Consider the following 19,899-nt stretch of genomic DNA (forward strand, 5'->3'; position numbering starts at 1 on the left):
ACGAGCAGGAAGAATTACACACTTGAGCAGAGGATTCACCACAGTCAGCAGCCCAGAAACAGGCAGAATGACTAAGGCAGGCAATAGGAAACACTGATGACAGGTCTGGGTCTGAAATTTCACTGCTCTTCTGCATTTAGGAACCTACCTGAGATGTGGTGCTTTAATCAGCTCTTTGGACAACGGGGACTGGTGGTTTTTACAGAACTGGTAGGTAGTTTTAACACTTGCCTGGGAAGACAAGGACCTGCCTTTGTAGGTGGGAGCCCTGCAGAGCAAATATCTCCCACTTCTTGTGTGCGCTACCTGGGGGCTACATGCAAATTGGAACACAGGTTCTCCTCTGCCCTCAAGCTGAAGTTCGAAAGGAGCACAAGGTTCACAGGGAAAGGAGGAGCAGCCATAACAACAAGGGTCCCTGAAAGGCCCTCCTTCCAGAACTGAATATGCTTTTCCCCTTAAATTACTGGCTAAACAGTCCTAGGAAGGAGGACTGGAGCCTTCTCCAGGAGATTGCTTTCAGTAGGAGGGGGCACACTCCCTCCTGCCTGCTGTGTCTCCAAGTCATCTTGCATCCTTTTCCCACACTTCTCTAGAAGAAGGTGATATGCATTTGAAGCCACGGGTGCTTTGGAAGTATCCCATTTCCTGGGCAAGCACTCTAGGTCCTAGGGATGCCACAGAATGCAGGCACAGAAAAGGAGGCTGGTGGTGGGCAGATTTTAGTGCTGAGCACACGTAATACGAAAGCTCAGAGTATCTCTCCTGGATCCTGACTTCCAGGGAGAGTCTTACTGGCTTTTGAGAGGAGACAAGCACTGAGCCATCCAGGTCAGACAAGCCTGTGGTGACAAGGGGTTACTGTGGTAGCAGAACAGGTTTTAGGTGCAGAGAGGCATGCACTGTTGGCCTTTCAGCTGCCAAAGCAGTTATGCAAGGACTGGGATGTTGCCAGTTTGAATATGGGTGCTCAAACCTTTCTTAGCTAAGAGCTCGGAGAAAGGAGAGCCAAGCAAAGTCAATAGCTCTGGCTCTTGCGGCTCTCAGGAGCGCCCAAGTGGCAACTTCACTCAAGGCAACATAGGTTAGGACCTGTGTGTTTCAGCTGCAGTTGCCCGTGTTCAAACACTTTCAAGGATTTAAGCATCTTCAAACACATAATGCGTAAGCTCGTATTTAAAAGTCCTGAGCTTTGGGCAGCTTTTTAAATTGGGGAAAAAAATGGAATGGCACTTACTGCCGGGCTTCCTCCAATGCCCCCGCCAAGGTCACTGCCAAGCTGAAAGAGAGAAGGAGAGAGAGGAGAGAAAGACCGAGTTCATTTAAGCTAAGTGTCAGATGGCCAGAGTAGAGCTCACCTCACTGCACTGCTACAAACACGTCTCACTCGCTTGCCGTGTCCAGGACAGACAGAAATGCTATGATGGGAAAGCGCAGGGAACAGAGGGGCTTTTTTGTTGCTTTATGAATAGAACTATTTGGAGAACTGCTCCATACACCTACTGGAGAAAGGAGCGTTTCTCCAGGTTAATGAGACCAAAAACTCATCCTGTCTTGAGCCTGTCATCTGTATGATAAACCCTGCACAATTTTTCATGTTTCATGCATCAGTGCTTTTGCTTCAACCCACAATACTGGCTGCCAGTAGTCCTGAGCAGCTCCACAAAACCCAGTGGGGTAACTGAAAAGGAATGAAAATAAAACTGACAGGAAGCTCACTTCCTGAAAGCTTTAGTTTTCTAGGGAACAGCTATGAACTACGGAAAAAACACAATGCAGCTTGGCTATGTTCCTCTGATATGCAGCTCTTTTCAAAAACCTGGAAGAAAGAGAAAGGCATACGTGCTTCCAAGTTGCTATTACAAAAGCTCAGATAGATGAGCTTTGTTTCCCTCTGAAGACAGCTGCCCTTCCCGTATAGGGCACAAAACCAGCTTTGAGATCTAACGGGCCACTCCATAATAGCAAAGAGACCTTACAGTGCACCAGGGCATTTTAGTGATGATCTCTGCCAAGCTACACAGCTACAGTTTGAGATAACTGAAATAGCCAACCGTATACCACCCGTGCAACCTTCATCTCCATGCTCCGTAAACAGTATGTCCTCTCTGGACCCCTTCCTCCAGATCATCCTGCGGCCCACCTATAAGTTGTCCTACTGTGAACTCCCTTTACAAAACCTCTAGACCATTTTTTTCAGTGGTAAAGTGCTCTTTTTGAGCATCCACACGTCCTACATGCTTGAGAGAACTCAGTGCTCAGGACAGGCTCCAAAGCCTACTACGAGTGCTGTCTGCAAGCGGCACATTGCTCCTGTGAATAGTTATAAAGCACTCAATGGATGACCGATAGCCAGGAGGAAACAAGCAGAGATCTGCAGGGGTTATTCACTACAGAGACATCTCTAGGCTTATCTGTGTCCTATGCTTTTGTTCACCAGACTGGTATTTTTTGCCTGGTATACGGTTTCTTATCACATGCAGAGCACGGATTACGCCCTGGCAACGTGCACTCGGAATGAAGGACGTGCAGGGGAGGGGTAGGGGAGAGTCTCATGGGGAATGGGCTAGCAGGCCAGAACACCTCATTAAAGGCTTTGATCTTCCATTTGATCAGGTTATACGTGAGGTTTGGGGGGCTATTTGCTTTAAAAGAGCACTTAAACTGATTCTAGGTATCTTATTCAAATATGAGTGGATGTTATAAAAATATCTAAAAAACGCACAGCATGGCATAAAGCAGAAGTGGCCAGGAACACGTGTGCATAGAGACAAAAAGGCTCCCATCCTCTTCCTCTTCATAAAACACCTGGAAATTCAGCTTGGTTCTGGGCCCGCCAAACATATTTCCTGGGAGATCTCATGGCAAATGCATTTTATAGTGGTCAGAAGATACCACCAAGTTTCACACACCTCTCTCTCCAAGCGCAGGTGAAAAGGATACAGTGAGTTGAGAACAGCAAAGTTACAAGGCAGTGACTTATTAGATGATAACTAACCACTAGAAAAATCCATAAAATTTGACAAATCTCTTTGTTGTTCTGGATCCCTCTTCTGTCTCCTAGCATTTCTCTGTCCCCTACACCACACAGAAGCCAACCGATGCAATATTAGCTACCAGAGGTAGGTGTTAGAGCTCGGAGTACAAATCACATGCACGTTGCCTTTTGTTAAAAAGTCGTAAGAGCATCTTTCTATCCGTGTTTGAGGTCACAGCAGAAACGTATAGGAGGCCCCTCATCTTCTGCAACAGCCATGTTTCCATACAGATCCATCCTTTTGCAACCTCGGACAGCAGCCTCTGTCTCTCTTAGCTTATTTAAGAGATGACAGATAAGAGTGATTCCAAAGTCAAAAGAAGGATTAGTGATAAGACCAAAGAAAGCTAGCCAAAATATGCAAATCCAATTAATATTGAGTTTGTAAAAATGAAACTTATTACACTGTCAATTTTCCCCCACTGAAACAGCCTGGCACAGCAGACTTTTGTTCTACAGACTGCTCTCAAACCAAGCCGTATTTTAGATGAATACATCAGATCATTTATGCATTGTTACTGGCTCACCGAGGAGTAATAAATGCAACTATTACACCTCATCCCTATTCATAGTCTTGTAGGAGATGAACTTCACACTTTACACCGACAGGCAGTGAAGGCCAAAGGAAAAAGAAAGTAGAGAATCCAATTCATTTCCAGATATTACCGTACGCAGGGAGGATTTCTGGTACATCATTGTCTGAAGCAGGAGGAAGACTAGTTTATCAAGCAGGAAGCATTTTACAAAGGGCATTACGGAAATGACTGAATAATTCTGCATAATCAAGCCAGATGTTAACTATTCTACCCTTTCCTACTACACTCATCACAAGAAGCTGCAGGCTAGGAATCCAACCTCGAAGAAACCAATACACTGGTATCTGTACGTGTTCACTGCAAGGGAGGGAAGCAGTGACATATCGGAGTTCTTCAAGCTCTTTGCAAGTCTTCCATTTTCCCAAGCTGTCAAGCCCTGGGGAAAAAGTAGGATTTGGATTTGCTGTTTGTCTTCAGAGTTAAGAGTCCCCACCTCTAATCCCCTGCAAAGCAAGAAAAAACTCACTGGCCCAGAGAATTAATTGTGGTCCTCCTTACATTTCTAGATTGCATCCAATCATCTCTGCTTTGTGGCAAAAAGATGTCCTTGCAATGCAAGGAAACTCTGACCTACTCATCCTGAAGCCCAACTCAACTCAGCAGGAAGGGTCTGTGCACAGGAGTCTGCCGCTCTCTCGGCTCCTATGCTTGGGACCAAGCACTTCTGATGCGTGCTGCAACACAGCACAGCATGCTCCAAGGAGCAGGCAGCTTCATGAAATCTATGGGCAGAGCTGGCTCTGCCTATACAGCGAATGGAGGGGAGGAGTGACAACATATCCATTAAATAGAAATGAAAGGGAAAGTCAAAACTTAATAAGAAATTCGTTAACTAAGTTCCAAATTGGGTCTGTGGTGCACTATTCAGTGTGGCAGCACAGAAGTGTTCTCCATTTTTCCTGGCTGTCACCTTCCCATAGCACCTATACTTCTCCTGTAAGGTCCACTTTACCCAGTCCTTCCAACTTCTGCAAGATGCCCAAGACTAGTTTTACTCTGAACTCAACAAGATGGAAGAGACAGTAACCGTGATGCGTATGAATAACAGGGAAGGAGGAAGAGGGAGGGAACAGGAACCAATTACCCACTGAGTGTCCTCTCCCATCTGTAGTGCCAAGCAGAATGCAGAAGGAAAGAAGCAGATATCAGTGAAGCATGAAGTGCTGCTGAACCAGTTCCCAAGGGCTGGCAGCTCTAGTTAACCGTTTCCATTCATTCTGATAGGCAGGCAGCCACTTCTTCAAGAAGGATAACCCGAGCCTGCGCTACATGAGCGGGGAACAGCCCCGCTAGCAGATCGCTGTGAGTAGAAGAGGGCTGCGTTAACAGAGCTGCAAGCCCCATCTAGGCTGAAACCCTCACTATTAAGGTGGAGGCAACGAAGAACACCACTTGATCTAAGGATGGCTGAGGGTCTCTGGGACCATCCCTCTACCCGCTCCGTGGTAGGGAACTTGCAACACTGCAAAGCCCTACTCCTGAAGTTGGCAGGCTGCCTCTCACTAAAGAGCACAGAGCCTCTCTCCGTGACCAAGTGCTGCTGCTGTGGAGCAGGGGGTGAACAGGAGCACAGAGCCTCTCTCCGTGACCAAGTGCTGCTGCTGTGGAGCAGGGGGTGAACAAGCAGTCTCAGCCACCAAACACGCCAAGTTCTTCCTTTAATTCCGTTGCACCTACAAACACATCCTGCCACAACAGCGGTCTAGCAGCCGCATGGACTTGCGGAAGAGGCCAGGCTCTACCCTACCTGAACAGAAATAGCACCAGCGCCTCTTCAAGCCGCATCGGCATCTTTACTTCGCATTAGTTGGCTCAGGTGGCGTTGCAGCTGCTCTGCAGTTAAAGAGCGTTTGCCCTGTAATTTCAGCTCCGTGTAAGCAGTTATGCTGACTTATGCAGCAACTCCAGCGTTGCTGCACTTCATTAGGAGGGTCTATTTGCATCTGAACAGTGGTTGGTAACGAAGTGACTCTGCTGAAGTGTTCATGTGATACTGAGGGGTTACAGGCTTCTACAATCACTTCTGCAACATGACGTGAGGCATCTGGAGCTCCAAAAAATAACAGGGGAGGGTGGAGCCAGGAACAGAAGCTGCAGTGACCATTGTTCAGCAACTGGATTGTTTTGCGCCCGCAGCACAGCCAGGGCTCTCAGCGCAGCTACGCGTTTCACGGAGCCAGAATGCACAGGCTAACAGGGGGCAACTGCTGCCTCCCCCCTCAACTAAAAGTTAAGCATCAAGGAGCTAGATGAAAACGTGCACTCTCAGTAACATAACAGCAAGGAACACGGGACATTTTCTGAACAAAGATCAGGTGATATGGCTAACCGAACAGCTGAGAAAACAGTTGCTAGCAGGCCACTTAATTTGGGCTAATTCTATTACAGACATGATCTTTGCTGCATGAACTGCACCCTCTGACCTCCTGGGAGCTTACAGACATCTTGTTGCAGACTTAGCCCTGGCTCACACCCGGGCACTTTCAGCACCTTGCTTACTGCCCATTCCGCGCGTCTGGTTTCGAGCAGCCCAGGCAGCAGAAGAGAAGGGCTATTGCCCAAAGCAAGCTGTGTCGAAGACGGTGCAGGACAGCTTACACAGTTGATACCTTGCCGCCAGTTTCAGTAGCACTTACTGCTAATGCTTGGCCACACTGAATGATTTCCAACAGCAAATGAAACTAACTGTTTTGATTTTCCAAAGTGTAAAAAAGCAATTCTGCAAAGCTCTGAGTCTTATTACACTTACAGTAACAACCTGGACAGCCTTAAATCAGATATGAACAAGCAACCCACCAAAAGAGCTCCTTTACCCTATTAGCACTGTTCCAGGAACAGACATATGCCTTTTGTCAGAAATCCTAACAGATGTCCTTTGTAGCTCATCAAACCAGAACAGTCGAGATGAAACAAGGCTCACAGCTCATTGCCGGAGGCTAGAGGAGCACTCTGGGGACACGCTGGGTCCGCCGGATAAATGGACAACGTGGTCTGACCCAGCCTAGCCGTTCTTGCACTGTGGTTCCAGGGAAAGGTGAATTAACTGACTTCCCTAAGATCACACACGGCAAGTCATGTGGAGAGCCAGGAGAGGCCTTCAGCACCCAGGGCAGACTGGGTGTCCTTTTTGTGCTTCCACATTAGATCAGGCTTCTTATTCTGACAGTGCCATAATACAGACAAAACTAAAGGCACTAGAGGAATCAACTCTCCATAAGCATATGTGACTTAGTAGAAAGCTTTTGGGGGAAAACAAAAATTGGTGAGGCCCTAATCAACTGTAACTAGTCAGGGTGTTATACACTGAGGTCAGACATTGACACCCCCCCCCCCCCCACTTAAAAGTAGCCAGAGGGAGCCAGGTAATGCCAGCAGCCCCTGCACGTCAGCATTTCCAATCAGCTCCAAGGCAGGCATTCGGGACAGCGGAGCAGGCGTTTCTTCCCAGGTTAGCAAGGCTGCAGGTGCCTGGAGCCCTGGGCAGCAGAGGACCAGCCAGCGCTCAGCTCCCAGTCCTACCTCCCCGCTTCAGAGCGCGTGGAGCAGTGGGACACAGCCCTGAGTGATGCTGAAGCAACCTCTGGGGTCAACCCCCCCACTATCCAGCCTGATTACATCCAGCTCCACCTGGAACAGCCACAAACTACAAAGAGAGCCCGGGTATTACAGAGAAGTCTGTACATCTAGCGTTTATTAAGCTGCTTTACAATTCAGGACATAAATCAGCCTGACCAGCTGCCAGCCTTGAATCAATAATTTTCTTGTAGATGAGTGGCTAGAGTATTAAATAAAATCCTTACGTAACAGACAATCCAAGCCTGTCCACTGCTACAAATCTACTGCTCTGCTTCAGGGTTGGAAGCTAGCCTCTTTGGCTCGCTGCCAGCGTCCAGTCCCCAGGAAACGCACGGGCTCACGGCGAGCTGCTGGATACGCTGGGCAACATTCGGCTCCCACGCCTGCTGGATCTTCACAGCAACTGAACACACACACACACAGGTTTTAAAGACAAAAATGACCCCGGCTCATTACAGCACAGATGGGCAAAAGCTGTCCTACAGAGACCTGCATCAATAAACCTGAAGCTGGAAGGCTGCATATAGTCTGCCTGGAGTTTAGGCACTCGGAGCCAGCTTGAAGGGGACAGGGCACCAAACCCTGGCTCTCAGCACACAGAACTCTGCATCCTGGAAACTGCTCTCTAGGCAAATTCTGCTTCTCCCACATTAGTAACTGCTACCACAGTTTAACACTTTGGAAGTGGAGATTCAAACAGCTTTGTAACAGTGGGTTTGGTCACCGTTTTACAGAAAAGAACAAAGCAGAGAAGAACAAGAACTGCCCAGGGTTACAGCCAGGAGCATAACCTGGAGCAGACTCAGTCCTGGCTCTGTTAGCTAGAGAACAGCTTTCCATAAGCTGCATAGCAAGCCTGCTTTGATTATAAGCAAAGCATATCCTGTTCTTGTACTAAAGGTCTGGGGTTTTTTTTTGTTTTGTTTTAATTGTTAACACATGCTCAGCATCTGTGCATGCACAATATGCACCTGTTACATTTAATACTGACTACAGGACTCACTGTTGAAACAAAATACAAGATATTCACTGAAGAAAATTAACCTATCAAGCAGCTGGAGTCTCACTGGTTATGGGGATATAGATACATAGCAATGCTGAGGAAGGAATTCAAGTGAACAGTATTAATTTGCTATTTATCCAGTTTTACACAGTGCACTCACCATGCAAATGCCTGGAAGAAAAACCCCACAGTTTAAGAAATGGAAATACAGAATGACATTTGTTTTAGAAATTAACGCTTCGGTTGATCTTCCTGGGTTAGTGTCATTGGGACTTCCATTGCAATAGTATCCCTCCGAAGACAAACACGCTCTCCGAAGAAAAGGAGGAATTATCAAATGTACAAAAGCCACCTCAAGTATCCAAGGGGATCAACACATGACAATGAGTGAATGCGACAAAGCAGCTGATAATCTGCCAGCAACCTATTCCAGACCTTCAGCTGCCTTTGAGATGCTCACACTACTGACGCAATCTCACTATCACAGCCACTGGCTTCACGCATCAGCTCCAAACACATCCCAAACTATTCTCTTTCACTGTAACACAGAGAGGCTTATTTTTTATATCAAACAATTACTTGCAAAATGGAAGCAGGATTTAGGATTGTTCTACTCTGACAAGTCACTGGACTTTGTCTCTGCTCAAGCTGTAAGAGGACGCCAGAGGAACAAGGCACAGAACAAACTGCATTCGAACAGCTTGTGTTCCCCTGCCTTCCCCCAGGTCACCCGAGACCCAGAAGGGCTGCTAGTGATAAGCAGAAAGTAGATAGAGCTTGACTGTAGAGGCAGTAGAAACTCCATCATCAGGAGTCTTAAAAATTACACCAGACAGAACCTCTTGGGAACAAGTAAACTCAATTCTTCCTTAGATTAGACCCCCACAAAGCCTGGGTTCAGTATTCCTGCTTAGACTCCTAAGACGACAGGAGGGATGGGGAAAGGAAGCAACTAAAGCAGCATACGCAAGAGGCTGCATCAGCATCCACAACCAAACACAGTTACTTTCTCTCAGCGTAAGGGCCAAAGCAAAATAAATTCCTTCTGCTTTGGGGAGAAGAGAAAGACTGCTCATATCGCCCCAAGCTTCATGCAACAGTATGGGTGCCTCATTCAATCTTCCCAGCAAAATAAGAGAAGAAAATGAATTAGAAAAACTTTAGAGTAATAGAGAGGGAAACTTCAATAGCTTACAGAGAGAGAGGCAGCAATATAATATACAGAGAAACGTGTGGATGAGCTATCTGGAGGAGAAAGAGAAGGAGATTGATACACCAATAGCCAGAATGCATACTGATGTACTGATAGCCAGAGTACTGATAAGGATAGAGGAAGATGATTTATTTAGGATTCCAAGCCCAGTAATTGACTGCATGAGCAGCCCAAGTTGACTGTCACCCCTGGCTCCTGGCCATTTTTGACTGCTGGTAAAGGATGAAGAGCTCAGCTCTTCTTTAAGGAGGCACTCTGGGAGCCTCAGGGCCATGCTCTTAATACATCTCACCCCCTTACCACGTATACAGAGCAGGCCTATGCGTACCTGCATTTTGAACCCATGTCTTCTTTTGGCACTGCACAAACATTGCTTAATATTAGCCCAGGATTAATCCAAACGCCAATCGACTTGGCAATGTCTCTCTGCGCTGCATGGCTTGTCTAGCAATTAAGTTAATACCAGGTCGGGATAACCCAGTTTGGTACTTTTTAAACACATGCCCACAACGATAAACAACAGCACGGATCGCATTCTCTCACGCACAAACCAGGCTGATTAAGAGACAAAAAAACAGAGAAATACATAGATTTACTGGGACAAGATTCATTTATGCATGTGAGAGATAAGGGGAAGAAAGGGCATTTGATGCAACAGCATTCTAATAGAAAGCATTCTGGGGAAAATAGCCTCCGGTTTTCAGTTTCCGTTAGTGCTCCCCCCCATCTAATAACTCAGCTGAGACAGTGCTGGCCCACACAGCCTGGGGCACAGCTACCCCCCTGCCCAGACACAATCACTTTGTTAGATAACATCACACAGCCCCATGAATTTACTTAAGGCTTGAGAAAAAACATAAAGTAAAAGCCTAGTATCATGTAAACTAACAGCTCTACTGCCAAAGGGGGTCATTAAATTAAGACCATTGATGCCAGCCCTTAATCTTTTTTCCCAAAACCAAGTTTTAGTCCTTCTGCTTTGCCCATTTATTTACCTCCAACTGCTAATGACATACAAAGGGTTACAACAGATGGCCTGAGAGGACAGCATAGACAGAAATTTAACTCCTAGCCACTCTGAGCTGCCACAGATAGCACTGCTTTCTGCATTGCCTGAACACAGAAGAACCCACAATTTGTCAGTGGCAGCTCTTGCAATGCAGGACAAAGGCTGCGAAGGTCACTGCTCTGTGCTCACTGCCTGCATTCCCAGCAATTCCAGCTGAGACGACTTCCTTAATCCCATCTTCCCCTAGTGTAAACAGCAGGCTCCAGAAGTGCTGTTTAGATGGCACAGACACTAAAGCACATCTGACCTCAATGAACACCAATGCCGTTAAGGGGTAGATTGCTTCCAGTTCATTAGCTCACGAAACACTGGAGCTGGAAGTGCGCTTAATGTCTGCTTTAATAAGATTATGGCAGCTTAAAAAAAATTCTTTGGCAAATAAGGATTTGTTGCATCAGGGTTTATCCAGCTGCCTCCTGCTTCGATTACTCAGAGCTTGATTCAAAACTGAAGATGCACCTAAACTAAGCATGCAGATACCCTGAGCCAGCACACCACAAGCCAAACCTCAAACCAAAGTAAGACAAATCCATCGTGTATCTGAAAACTACCTAGCTGTGTTCACGAGGGTGGTCTTATTCAGATTACATGGTGCAAACGCAGCTAGACTGCTTCTTACCCCTGCTGGCAAGTCAGCAGGCTGCTAGCTCAGGGATCCACGCGCTGGGCTTCACCATGCGGGAACGGGTCTCAGGCTAAGGATTACATTCACCACTTCTCTTTGCCCAGCTACCAATGTGAAAACAGCACTGAGCTCTTCTCTGCACTGTAGCTGTCATCCCCTTGGTAAGCGATTCTCTCATTACAGCTTATGTCCAGCTCCCATCACAGAGCAGAACCAATGTGTATTTATTCACACTCTGGAGCCTGACCCTTTTAGTAGTAGAACACCACCTCGTGAGCTGCTGCGGCGAGGGGAGGACTATGCGTAGAGCGGCAGAGCACTTCCCTCTCTTGGCCTAACTGCAAATAAGATGTCTCCGACACTCAGCCATGACATACTCTGGAGAATACACAAGTGGGATGACGCAGCAGGGCTATGGCTTGCAGCCCTGAGAGTTTTTGCAATGAAATTCAATAGGGTTAGGAACTGGATGGAACGAATACCCTTTTGAAAAGGAGTCAGAATAATTACAAAACACTAGGACACTTGAAATCTTTGTAACAACTTTCTGGATCTCCTCTCCAGACAGAAGCAGCATGAAAGGTGTACCCACGGGCTGCAGGGATTCTGTAGCATGCATCAATATTCGTTTTATTGCAGGAAAAACCTGTTGAAAGTTGGCAAAATAGCACTGGTTCAATCTTCTTCGAGTTTTAGGACTCGGCACGGGGAGATCAGGGATTTGAGCATTACAAGAACAAGCGATCAAGGCTTTGCAGAGATGAGCACAGCTCCGATTATTTCACATCGGCTGAAGCTAAAGAGCACATGGCTTACCAAGCTGTCCAGTCCTCCTCCCAGGAGGTCCACAGCACCCATCTGCATGGAGGACACTTGGGGAACATTCACCGGGGGTCCCAGATCCAGGTTCAGAAGGTCACCCAGAAGGTCGCCCTGTGATGGAATGACCTGTGGCTGCTCCAGGTTTGTAGCGGCAGTTGTGCCCACGGGGCTATCTCCTGCGTCAGTGCTGCAGGGCGGGAAAAACAGGAATCAGAAGTGAACCATTAGTCACCTTTGGTCTCCTGCTTCAGACTTCCAGCATGGAGAAATACAACAAGAGTTGGCAGAAGTCTGTTACAGGTTTGCCCTGGCAGGTGATCTAACCATTACCACATAGGAGGCAGTGTATTATGAAAAGGGTTCTTCAACATATGCTTTGAGCACAGGGACCTTCCATGAATCAGGCATCACTTATAATTCAGAAAAGGGTATTTTCAGTTGTGAAACCCTGCCCACCTGGAGAATCACAAACCCTTCCTAAACCATGAGCTATGAATACTACATAGACAACAGCACTGAAAATAAGTCTTTCCCAACTTGGGAGAAACCTACAGAGATGATTTTGAGCCTATTGGGTCTAGAAAACTGCATGTAAATATGAAGCAAACAAACAAACCACCATCACCAAAAAAAAAAAAAAAAGCCATACACACACCAAACCCAGATTTCCTCCTCAGAAGCATACCACTAATAAAACTCCTGAACCCTTGATCTAGCAATACAAGCTCAACCCTCCCCCCACCACAGATCTGGATTAGCCATGTTCCATCAGCCAACATCAAGTTCCATAACTCTTTTCTAATTAAAACACTCAATCTTAAACTGGCACCTCCTTTCTACCAGTAATAATTTTGTCTATGTATTAGCAGGCATGCTAACTACTAGTCCTGAAAAACTCATTATATAGCTTCCAGACTTTCTCATCATAAGCAGTCTGGCTCTTTTATATTCATTTGCCACTGAATTTCACAACAAGGAGGTGAAAAGAAATGTAAGACTCACTGTAGATACTAGAGAACTTATCACAACATTTATTCTTTAAATCTATAGATTTAAATATGCTAATATTTTAGATAACTTCAAATCTATTTTGTGTCCTGTTGCTTACAGTAACTGAGAAAGTTATTTCCAGCTCATATTACTGCAGATGCAGCTAACAGGCAGTTGCATACAGATGCCATTGGAATTAGTGTCCTGACAAGGTGCTTAACACTGGGACTCTTTTGTATGGATTCCAGCTCCTGTCTGAGTAGCCACGATCCTCTTCCTTATCCTCATTCAGTTACTGAGGGAAAAGCTGTAGCAACACAGTATAAGCTGCTCCTAACTTCACTGCCAAGAGAAAAAGATGTAGCATAAGGACTGAAGAATGAATTAGTTACCAGGCAGCAACAGAAAGGGTTGAAAGCTTCTCTGCATTAAAAGATTTAGACCTCTAATAGTACTAATATTAGTTGTCCTTTCTGCTTCTGCCTTCAGCAGGGAGACAGTTCGGACTATGTTGAACAGCTAACTGAAGGATTTTTGAAGAGCAGGGGGTTACCCTGCTCCACCCCCACCCTGAGAATGGGTTTAAAGAACAGCATGTATGAGCAGAGGCACGTTACAAGGCTGTAGTGCACACACACAGTTCTTTCCCAGTATATAATCCTTTTAACACTACACCTCTTCAACACTTACTCATCCCTCTTCTGATGGAGATAAAGCAATGCTTCAAGGTCTCCTTTAACTGCGGTCGCCCCACAGTCCAACAAGAAATTAGGAAAGGACAAAACTAAAGTAGTTTGTATTATTTAAAAACAAACAAACAAAACAAAACAAACAAAATAACAAAGCGCCAAGCCTTCCATTTCCTGTACAGAATGGGTCTTTTTAAAGAGATCTGTATATTCTACTAGGTATTTTCTTTGAAAGACAAAAAAGGAATAAAGAATGAGGGTTATAAAGGGCAAAAAAAACCACTTGATATAAGTTTTCCCCTTTTTAGTACTGGGCAGTAACCCAGCAGTTGGCTTTCTCAGAGCCTTTTACTCCTGTACCTCCACACAAGTTGGCGATTTGGTCGTCCTATGTGTTTGACCTCCGGTGGTTCCCAAAAGTTGCATGTCACAAGGGATGAACAGCCTGAACCAGAATCGGAAAGTTCCTGCTGTCGCCTGGGTGGGAACGGGTGCTCCTGCCCTCCTCTAACCAGATTTCCCCCCTCCCAGGTCTGCTGCTCCCAGGAACTCTGTAAGCATCTGTCCAAATCTCCCAGCTGCATTACAGCTGAGTGGAGGTGGTGTGGGCCACCACGTGAGGAAACGCTGCCAAACGATCAGTAGGTTCCTTCCCCACCTTCAGGATTCACCTGCAACTCTCTGCGGCACTGAAAGTCATGAAAGAGGCTGGAGCCTCTCACCGCCTGTGAGCTGTTCAATAGGTCTGCCCGTCAGCCAAGAGCTGAAACAAACCATCCTACGCTACTTCGTATGGCAATGCACTTCCTAATACAACGTGGTGCAGTATATTCCAACCATAACTAATTCCTTATAGGTTTATATCCAGAAAAGCACCACTTGACTAGCTATTGCTGCCCATCTACTCAATGCAAGGCTATCTTGACCATCTTCAGGCGCATTCACTGGGGACATCTCCGCACTTGACTCCACGCTTCCACCTCTATCTTACTGTGCAATTTGAAGGGAAAAAAAGAAAAAAAGTCAGTCTCTAGTGGGTGGGTCAGCTACCAGAATGGTCATCACCACAGGGCAGATGTAATGAAGACGACTCCAAGCAGTTAGGCAAGGAGGTTTTCTTCCACTAGATCACCACTTTCTAATCTGCTTCAAGCTGGCAGATTTTCATGTGTATTTCAGGACTAGACAAACTAGTTTTAATATTCAGCAAGAACATACTGCATGCATGAACTCAGGCTCTCCACAACCCTGCCACTGAGGAGCTTCTCACTGTAAATACATTGCTTAAAGCGGCAATTTTGCACGCTGTGACATGGTGCAAGGGAGGCCCTGGCATCAGCTTGATTAATCTGTCCTTTTGCTAGCAGTAAAGCAGAAAGCCACAATAACAAGGCCTCTTTATAAGATGACCTTACATTGGAGAAAGCTGGCGTGTCACTAAATAACACCATTCATTTTTTAATTTACCAAGACAGTTGGAGCACAGCATCAGCATTCACTGTGTTCTGGTAAGCATCTTTTAGACTTTCCCTCAGCCATTCTTACCGCTGCTGATAAAGCTCTGATTGTTTAGGCTAAGGTAATGGGGAATTATGGAGCAAGAAATACCAGAGCAATGTAAAAAATTGCTACAGTCAAAAAACAGTGGAGATGAGTTGACTCTCCAGGCAGTAGCTACTAGTTTCACAGAAGCAGTATACCTAAGAAACTAATAAAAAGGTAACATTCCCTGCAACTGTTGAATTCCTTAAATTGAGTAAGCTACTCGCCTGAAATCTTAGCTTCTGTAATGACCTGACATAGCAATGTACAGAAAGCCTGGTCAGACTGGAGACCAAAGCTACATCTCTCTTCCTAGCTCGTTTTGCTATGGAGGCAAGTCTTTCAGTAGGAGAGGCAGCTGAGCAAAGCAGTCACTGCTTTTCTTGTCTGACTAGCAGACTTGTGATTGCAGGTCCTGGGTCAATGCAGCCAGACTGGATTTCATACACAGCGAGAAAACAATTCAGCTTCCCAAAGCCAGTCATACTATAGAAATAGCTTTAGTTGCTAAGAATAGCAGAGGAGTGGTGTCAGAAGATAGAAAAGGAGCAACATCACACATTGATTTATCAGTGCAAGAGCAAAAAATAGCACTGCAAATGTCACTTTGGGAATATATTAAAAGGTAAGCCTGGATACTGTTCCTCCTGCTGTAAAGCACACTTATGCTTGTAATTAATACAGTTGGCAAATTGTACTGCTTACCTGAATGACAAACCATGAGAACAGGCTGAGTAGCAACACAGCAAGAATTCAAGGCTACTGTAATGCCTGCTCTTGCAGATCTAACCCACTCCCAGCACTGTGATCATGGGAAAGTGTTAAAGCTCCAGTGTTAAAGCTCCAGATAAGAAACCAAGCCATTATTTTCACAGGTTAGATGGGACCATATTCGTGTAAGCATCTTATTTCAAGCCCCAAAAGATTTCAGTGACAGGACCTAGCAGATCATACACTTCCCTTGCTTTACCCGTATAGGTGCCAAGCAACAAGAAAGTTTTGCTAGTCCTTCCCCACCTCACAATCCCACTGCAAATGGTCTTGGTGTTTGCCAGCTACAGAAAGCAGGTGTTATTCTACGCAACTAAACTACGTTCTTGCTCAAGCAAAAGCTCTTATGGAGGCATACGCTTCTTGAATTGTGCAAGATATTCAATTTTACCACTGTCCTCCTCCTGCTGGATTAGCCTTGCACCAGTTATCCAAAGCTTCTGCTTTGCTATTTCAACTGTAATGTCAGAGGCCTTACAATCCGTGCTTTCTCAAGGGACTTTAAGGCTTCTTTCCACATGAGAACTTTATGATGCTTCCTCTGTCTTCTGATGCAGAAACTCAGAAACTACATACCCAGGATCAAATCCCACAATGAAATAACTCCTTAAATGATCTGCAAGCCTCTATACAATCAGAAAAAAAGAAAAAGTGTTGAAAAGGTCCTTGCATCTTTTGCATTGTTTGCTAGGAAGAAACAACTGATCTTCCTTGTTATCAAAATGGTTGCCTCTGCTTACCTTCCATGGTGAATTGGCAAATGTTTGCGGTGGATCCCGTGGCTTCCCTCCACAAAAGCATTGGGTGGTTTGTGGTACACAGAAGCTAGAGACCCAATATGGCAGATCAACTCATCTAACAGAGTCGGCTCAATCAGATCGGTCTCTTCAGAAATAAGAGGCTTTTCTGATAAGACCACTTCTTTGGCAGTGACCGGATCCGTGGAAAGAAGGCGCCAGTAGATGTAGCCACGATCCCGCAGGTCTGGGTTGTCAGAATCCTGAGACAAAGCAATGCAGCAGTTGTGGGTTTAAATGGGACTAACCTCTATAGTCACCCTAAATTTCCTAGCAGTGATTCTGGTGGATTTAAAGAACATCCAGTAGCCATGCAGTTACCAATTCCAGAATGGTGTTACAAACCGCTAGTTGTGACGAACGTGTCAAAATTAAAAATAAGAACGAGGGATTAACTCCTGGCTTCCTGCCCTAAATAGTTAACTCAAATGGGTCAAAGAGGAAAAGCCCAGGACTGACACACCCCACTACTGTCCCATCCCACAAAACTTATTTCCAAACTCTCCTGTCACTTAATATAACAATAAGAATCAGAAGAACTTGGAAGGGGCGCAGACAGGAGAAAAGAACGCTGAATCAAATTGACTCAGCCACACACTAAGAGTAGATATGCAATACTGCAAATTATGAAAGAATGAATCAAGATTCCTGGAAACATGAGACTTACCCAAGGGCACTCATAGGACAAAAAGATCCTGCAGAGCTAGGATGGATCTTAATAAGCTGTATTCTTCATGGCAAAAGAGATCTTATTTATCCTGCCTTTTAATTATCTAATGAAGTATGGAAAGACGCTAACAGTACATTGTTAGGACCCCTCATCAGTTCTCCAGCTGTCAATAACATCTTTGTTTTACTGCAGATGATTCTGCCTCTGCATGAAGCGCTAATTATTTCTCTCTTCTTTTCAAACAGCTCTGCCCAGAGCAGCAAAGTGGTGATAGCCTGCAGCTAGTGTTCTAGGGATAGGGAGCTGGTGTGGTTTTATGTTGTGGTGCAACATTTTAAAGCTGTCCATGGAAGAAAGGGGTGGGATTTTTAATCCCCGTGTCAGCAGAATAACAGGTTAAATGCTTCTGAGCTTTTTCTGCAAAATTTTGGCAACATATCCTACACCTCATTAGCCTTCATCATTAGCATTTCTTCTCTTGCTTGGTGAACTCATTCACACTGCTGCCGATCTACTGTAACCTGCTGCTCTGCCCTCTGTCTCAAGATATTCTCAGACAACACAGTAAAACATCTATTTCTAATGAGACTGAGAATGCTAACTCATTTTGCTTGCAGAGGCCTAGATACAACGTCTGGGTCAACTGATTTCTCCGCAGTGCTGTTTTTCAGTTTGATGGTTGAGTCGCGGGCTCTTTAGACCCTTTGCCCTTAACAATTCCTACAAGAACCTCCTCATCCTGTCCGCAGCAGGCAGTTCAAGATCAGAGAGGGCCTCTGCAAGGGCAGAGGCAAAAGACCATGCGCTCCTATCTACTTTTAGTCACATACGGATTCAAGACCGACTGTGTCTTCCCACAGCCAGACACATGGATTTGAAACTGTGGTCCATCTACCGGAATACAAGAGTCTCACATTTTTACTTTCCCACATTCTTCCTAATCCTCCACTCTCTAGGGTCTGCATGTACACTTGTAGTGCAGGCCAATGAACCCATGCTAGCTTAATTACCCATGCCAGACAGACAACAGCAATGAAGACGTAGAGAGGCTCTGTGCCATTCCCCAGGTTACAAACCTGCTAGGGATCCTGATCACTACTACACATCTCTGTCCCTCCCATCCCCAGCTGCTTCATTGCTATTTTTATCAGTGCTGGCTGGATCAGGCTTGGCTCCTGCTGCCATCACACCTGCATTCTGTTGTGCAGACTTACCCTAAGAGACATGCAAAATGTAACAGTACCTAAGCAGGGGAAAGAAACGTGTGTAATTACTCTCCCACTCAAGTGAAAAACAGTATCTCTACCTCGAAATTAGACCTTCGAGCGTAAGGCTTTTCAGTGTTTTACAGCTCCTTGTCCTACATCAATTCTCGTACAAAATACAATAAGCCAGACTGAATCAACATTTGTGACAAAGAGAAAAAACAGATGCCTATTATACTCCTAGGGTGCCATTAAGTGTTTTGTGACTCAGCAGAGTGGGTTTTAACACTTAGTACCTTTCTTCTGCTGGCTTAGACAAATGATACACCATGCCCTTGGCCCATCCCTCTCTAAAGAAGAGCTGAGAGCCTATGTAATAGCATATTTGTCTTTACAGCTATATAGGTCTTGAAGCAAGAACAGCAGGCTACAGATTTCTTGTCCATGCACCATGCGATACCCCCAACTGTGAGAAACTGTAAGTATTAGTAAGTCCACATCCATGACTTTTTGCAGCAAAAAGGACCAAAAAGGTCAGCTGAAGACTCTTTTCAAGCAGAAAATCTGAAGTCAACTGCAGCCTGTCTAAAGCAGTTGGGAGAGTATTTTCATAACTTAATACAGCAGGTCTGGAGAAGAGCTGCTCTTTTTGGGCTATGCCATTACACAGTTGTCCCAGTCACGAGAGCCAGGGAGTGCAGGAGGATAGGCTTAGGTCTTACTCACTCTTGCCAAAAGAAACACCCTTGCTTCCATCCTCCGGAAATATAGAATTCTTGTCTGCCAGATCAAGCCCAGTCCATACCTGCAGTGATCTAAGCTTACAATATCTCTAACTCAGCATCTCATGCATAACGAATCTTGGACCCTAACCCACTGTTAAAGCCTCCATCAGAGCTGCCACATTGTTTGGCAACATCCAAGTAGAAGGGGGGAAAAAAAACCCAAATCTTAGGTCTTTTGTTTTCAGAGCATTGCTTAAGCTCTGCTACTCACAGAACAAAGTCTTTGCCAGGCCCTTCCCTTCTGTCGCAGACCCAGTTGTTTTAACTGCAAGCCACCTTAAAGGAGAAAGCATTTTTGTTTCTACAGAACTCTTACCTTGTTCCTAACATTTCATTTGAGTGGAGGCGAGGGGGGAATTAGGGTAAGGCAAGAGCAAAGGAGGAGAGCGCAGATGCCAGGTGGCGTGGTAACAGGCACAGAGCAGCTCTTACATAGAGTCAAAACCGTCCTCTCAGGGAGGAAGAGCAAGCCTGAACCCCATCTACTGGCACAGTTGATTCGGCCTGTC

General features: G+C 45.6%; 1 protein-coding gene across 9 annotated transcripts in view; it reads right to left on the minus strand.

Annotated features, from left to right (window-relative positions):
- The window catches only part of AP2B1 (adaptor related protein complex 2 subunit beta 1), an 85,240-nt gene that overhangs the window by 26,205 nt on the left and 39,136 nt on the right, over positions 1-19,899 (minus strand). For 5 of the 9 annotated variants that reach the window (XR_011134829.1, XM_068909991.1, XM_068909988.1 and 2 more), the window contains 3 exons: positions 16,674-16,933; positions 11,936-12,128; positions 1,238-1,279 (listed from right to left, as the gene is read on the minus strand). Coding sequence is in view for 7 of the 9 variants with exons in the window: in XM_068909991.1 (XP_068766092.1) it covers positions 1,238-1,279; positions 11,936-12,128; positions 16,674-16,933 (495 nt within the window). In the remaining 2 variants the exon portion in view is untranslated. The remainder of the gene's footprint in view (positions 1-1,237; positions 1,280-11,935; positions 12,129-16,673; positions 16,934-19,899) is intronic. The other 4 variants (XR_011134830.1, XM_068909995.1, XM_068909992.1 and 1 more) reach the window with 1 other exon arrangement.

The sequence above is a fragment of the Struthio camelus genome, chromosome 16 (assembly GCF_040807025.1).
Source record: "Struthio camelus isolate bStrCam1 chromosome 16, bStrCam1.hap1, whole genome shotgun sequence".
Taxonomy (NCBI): domain Eukaryota; kingdom Metazoa; phylum Chordata; class Aves; order Struthioniformes; family Struthionidae; genus Struthio; species Struthio camelus.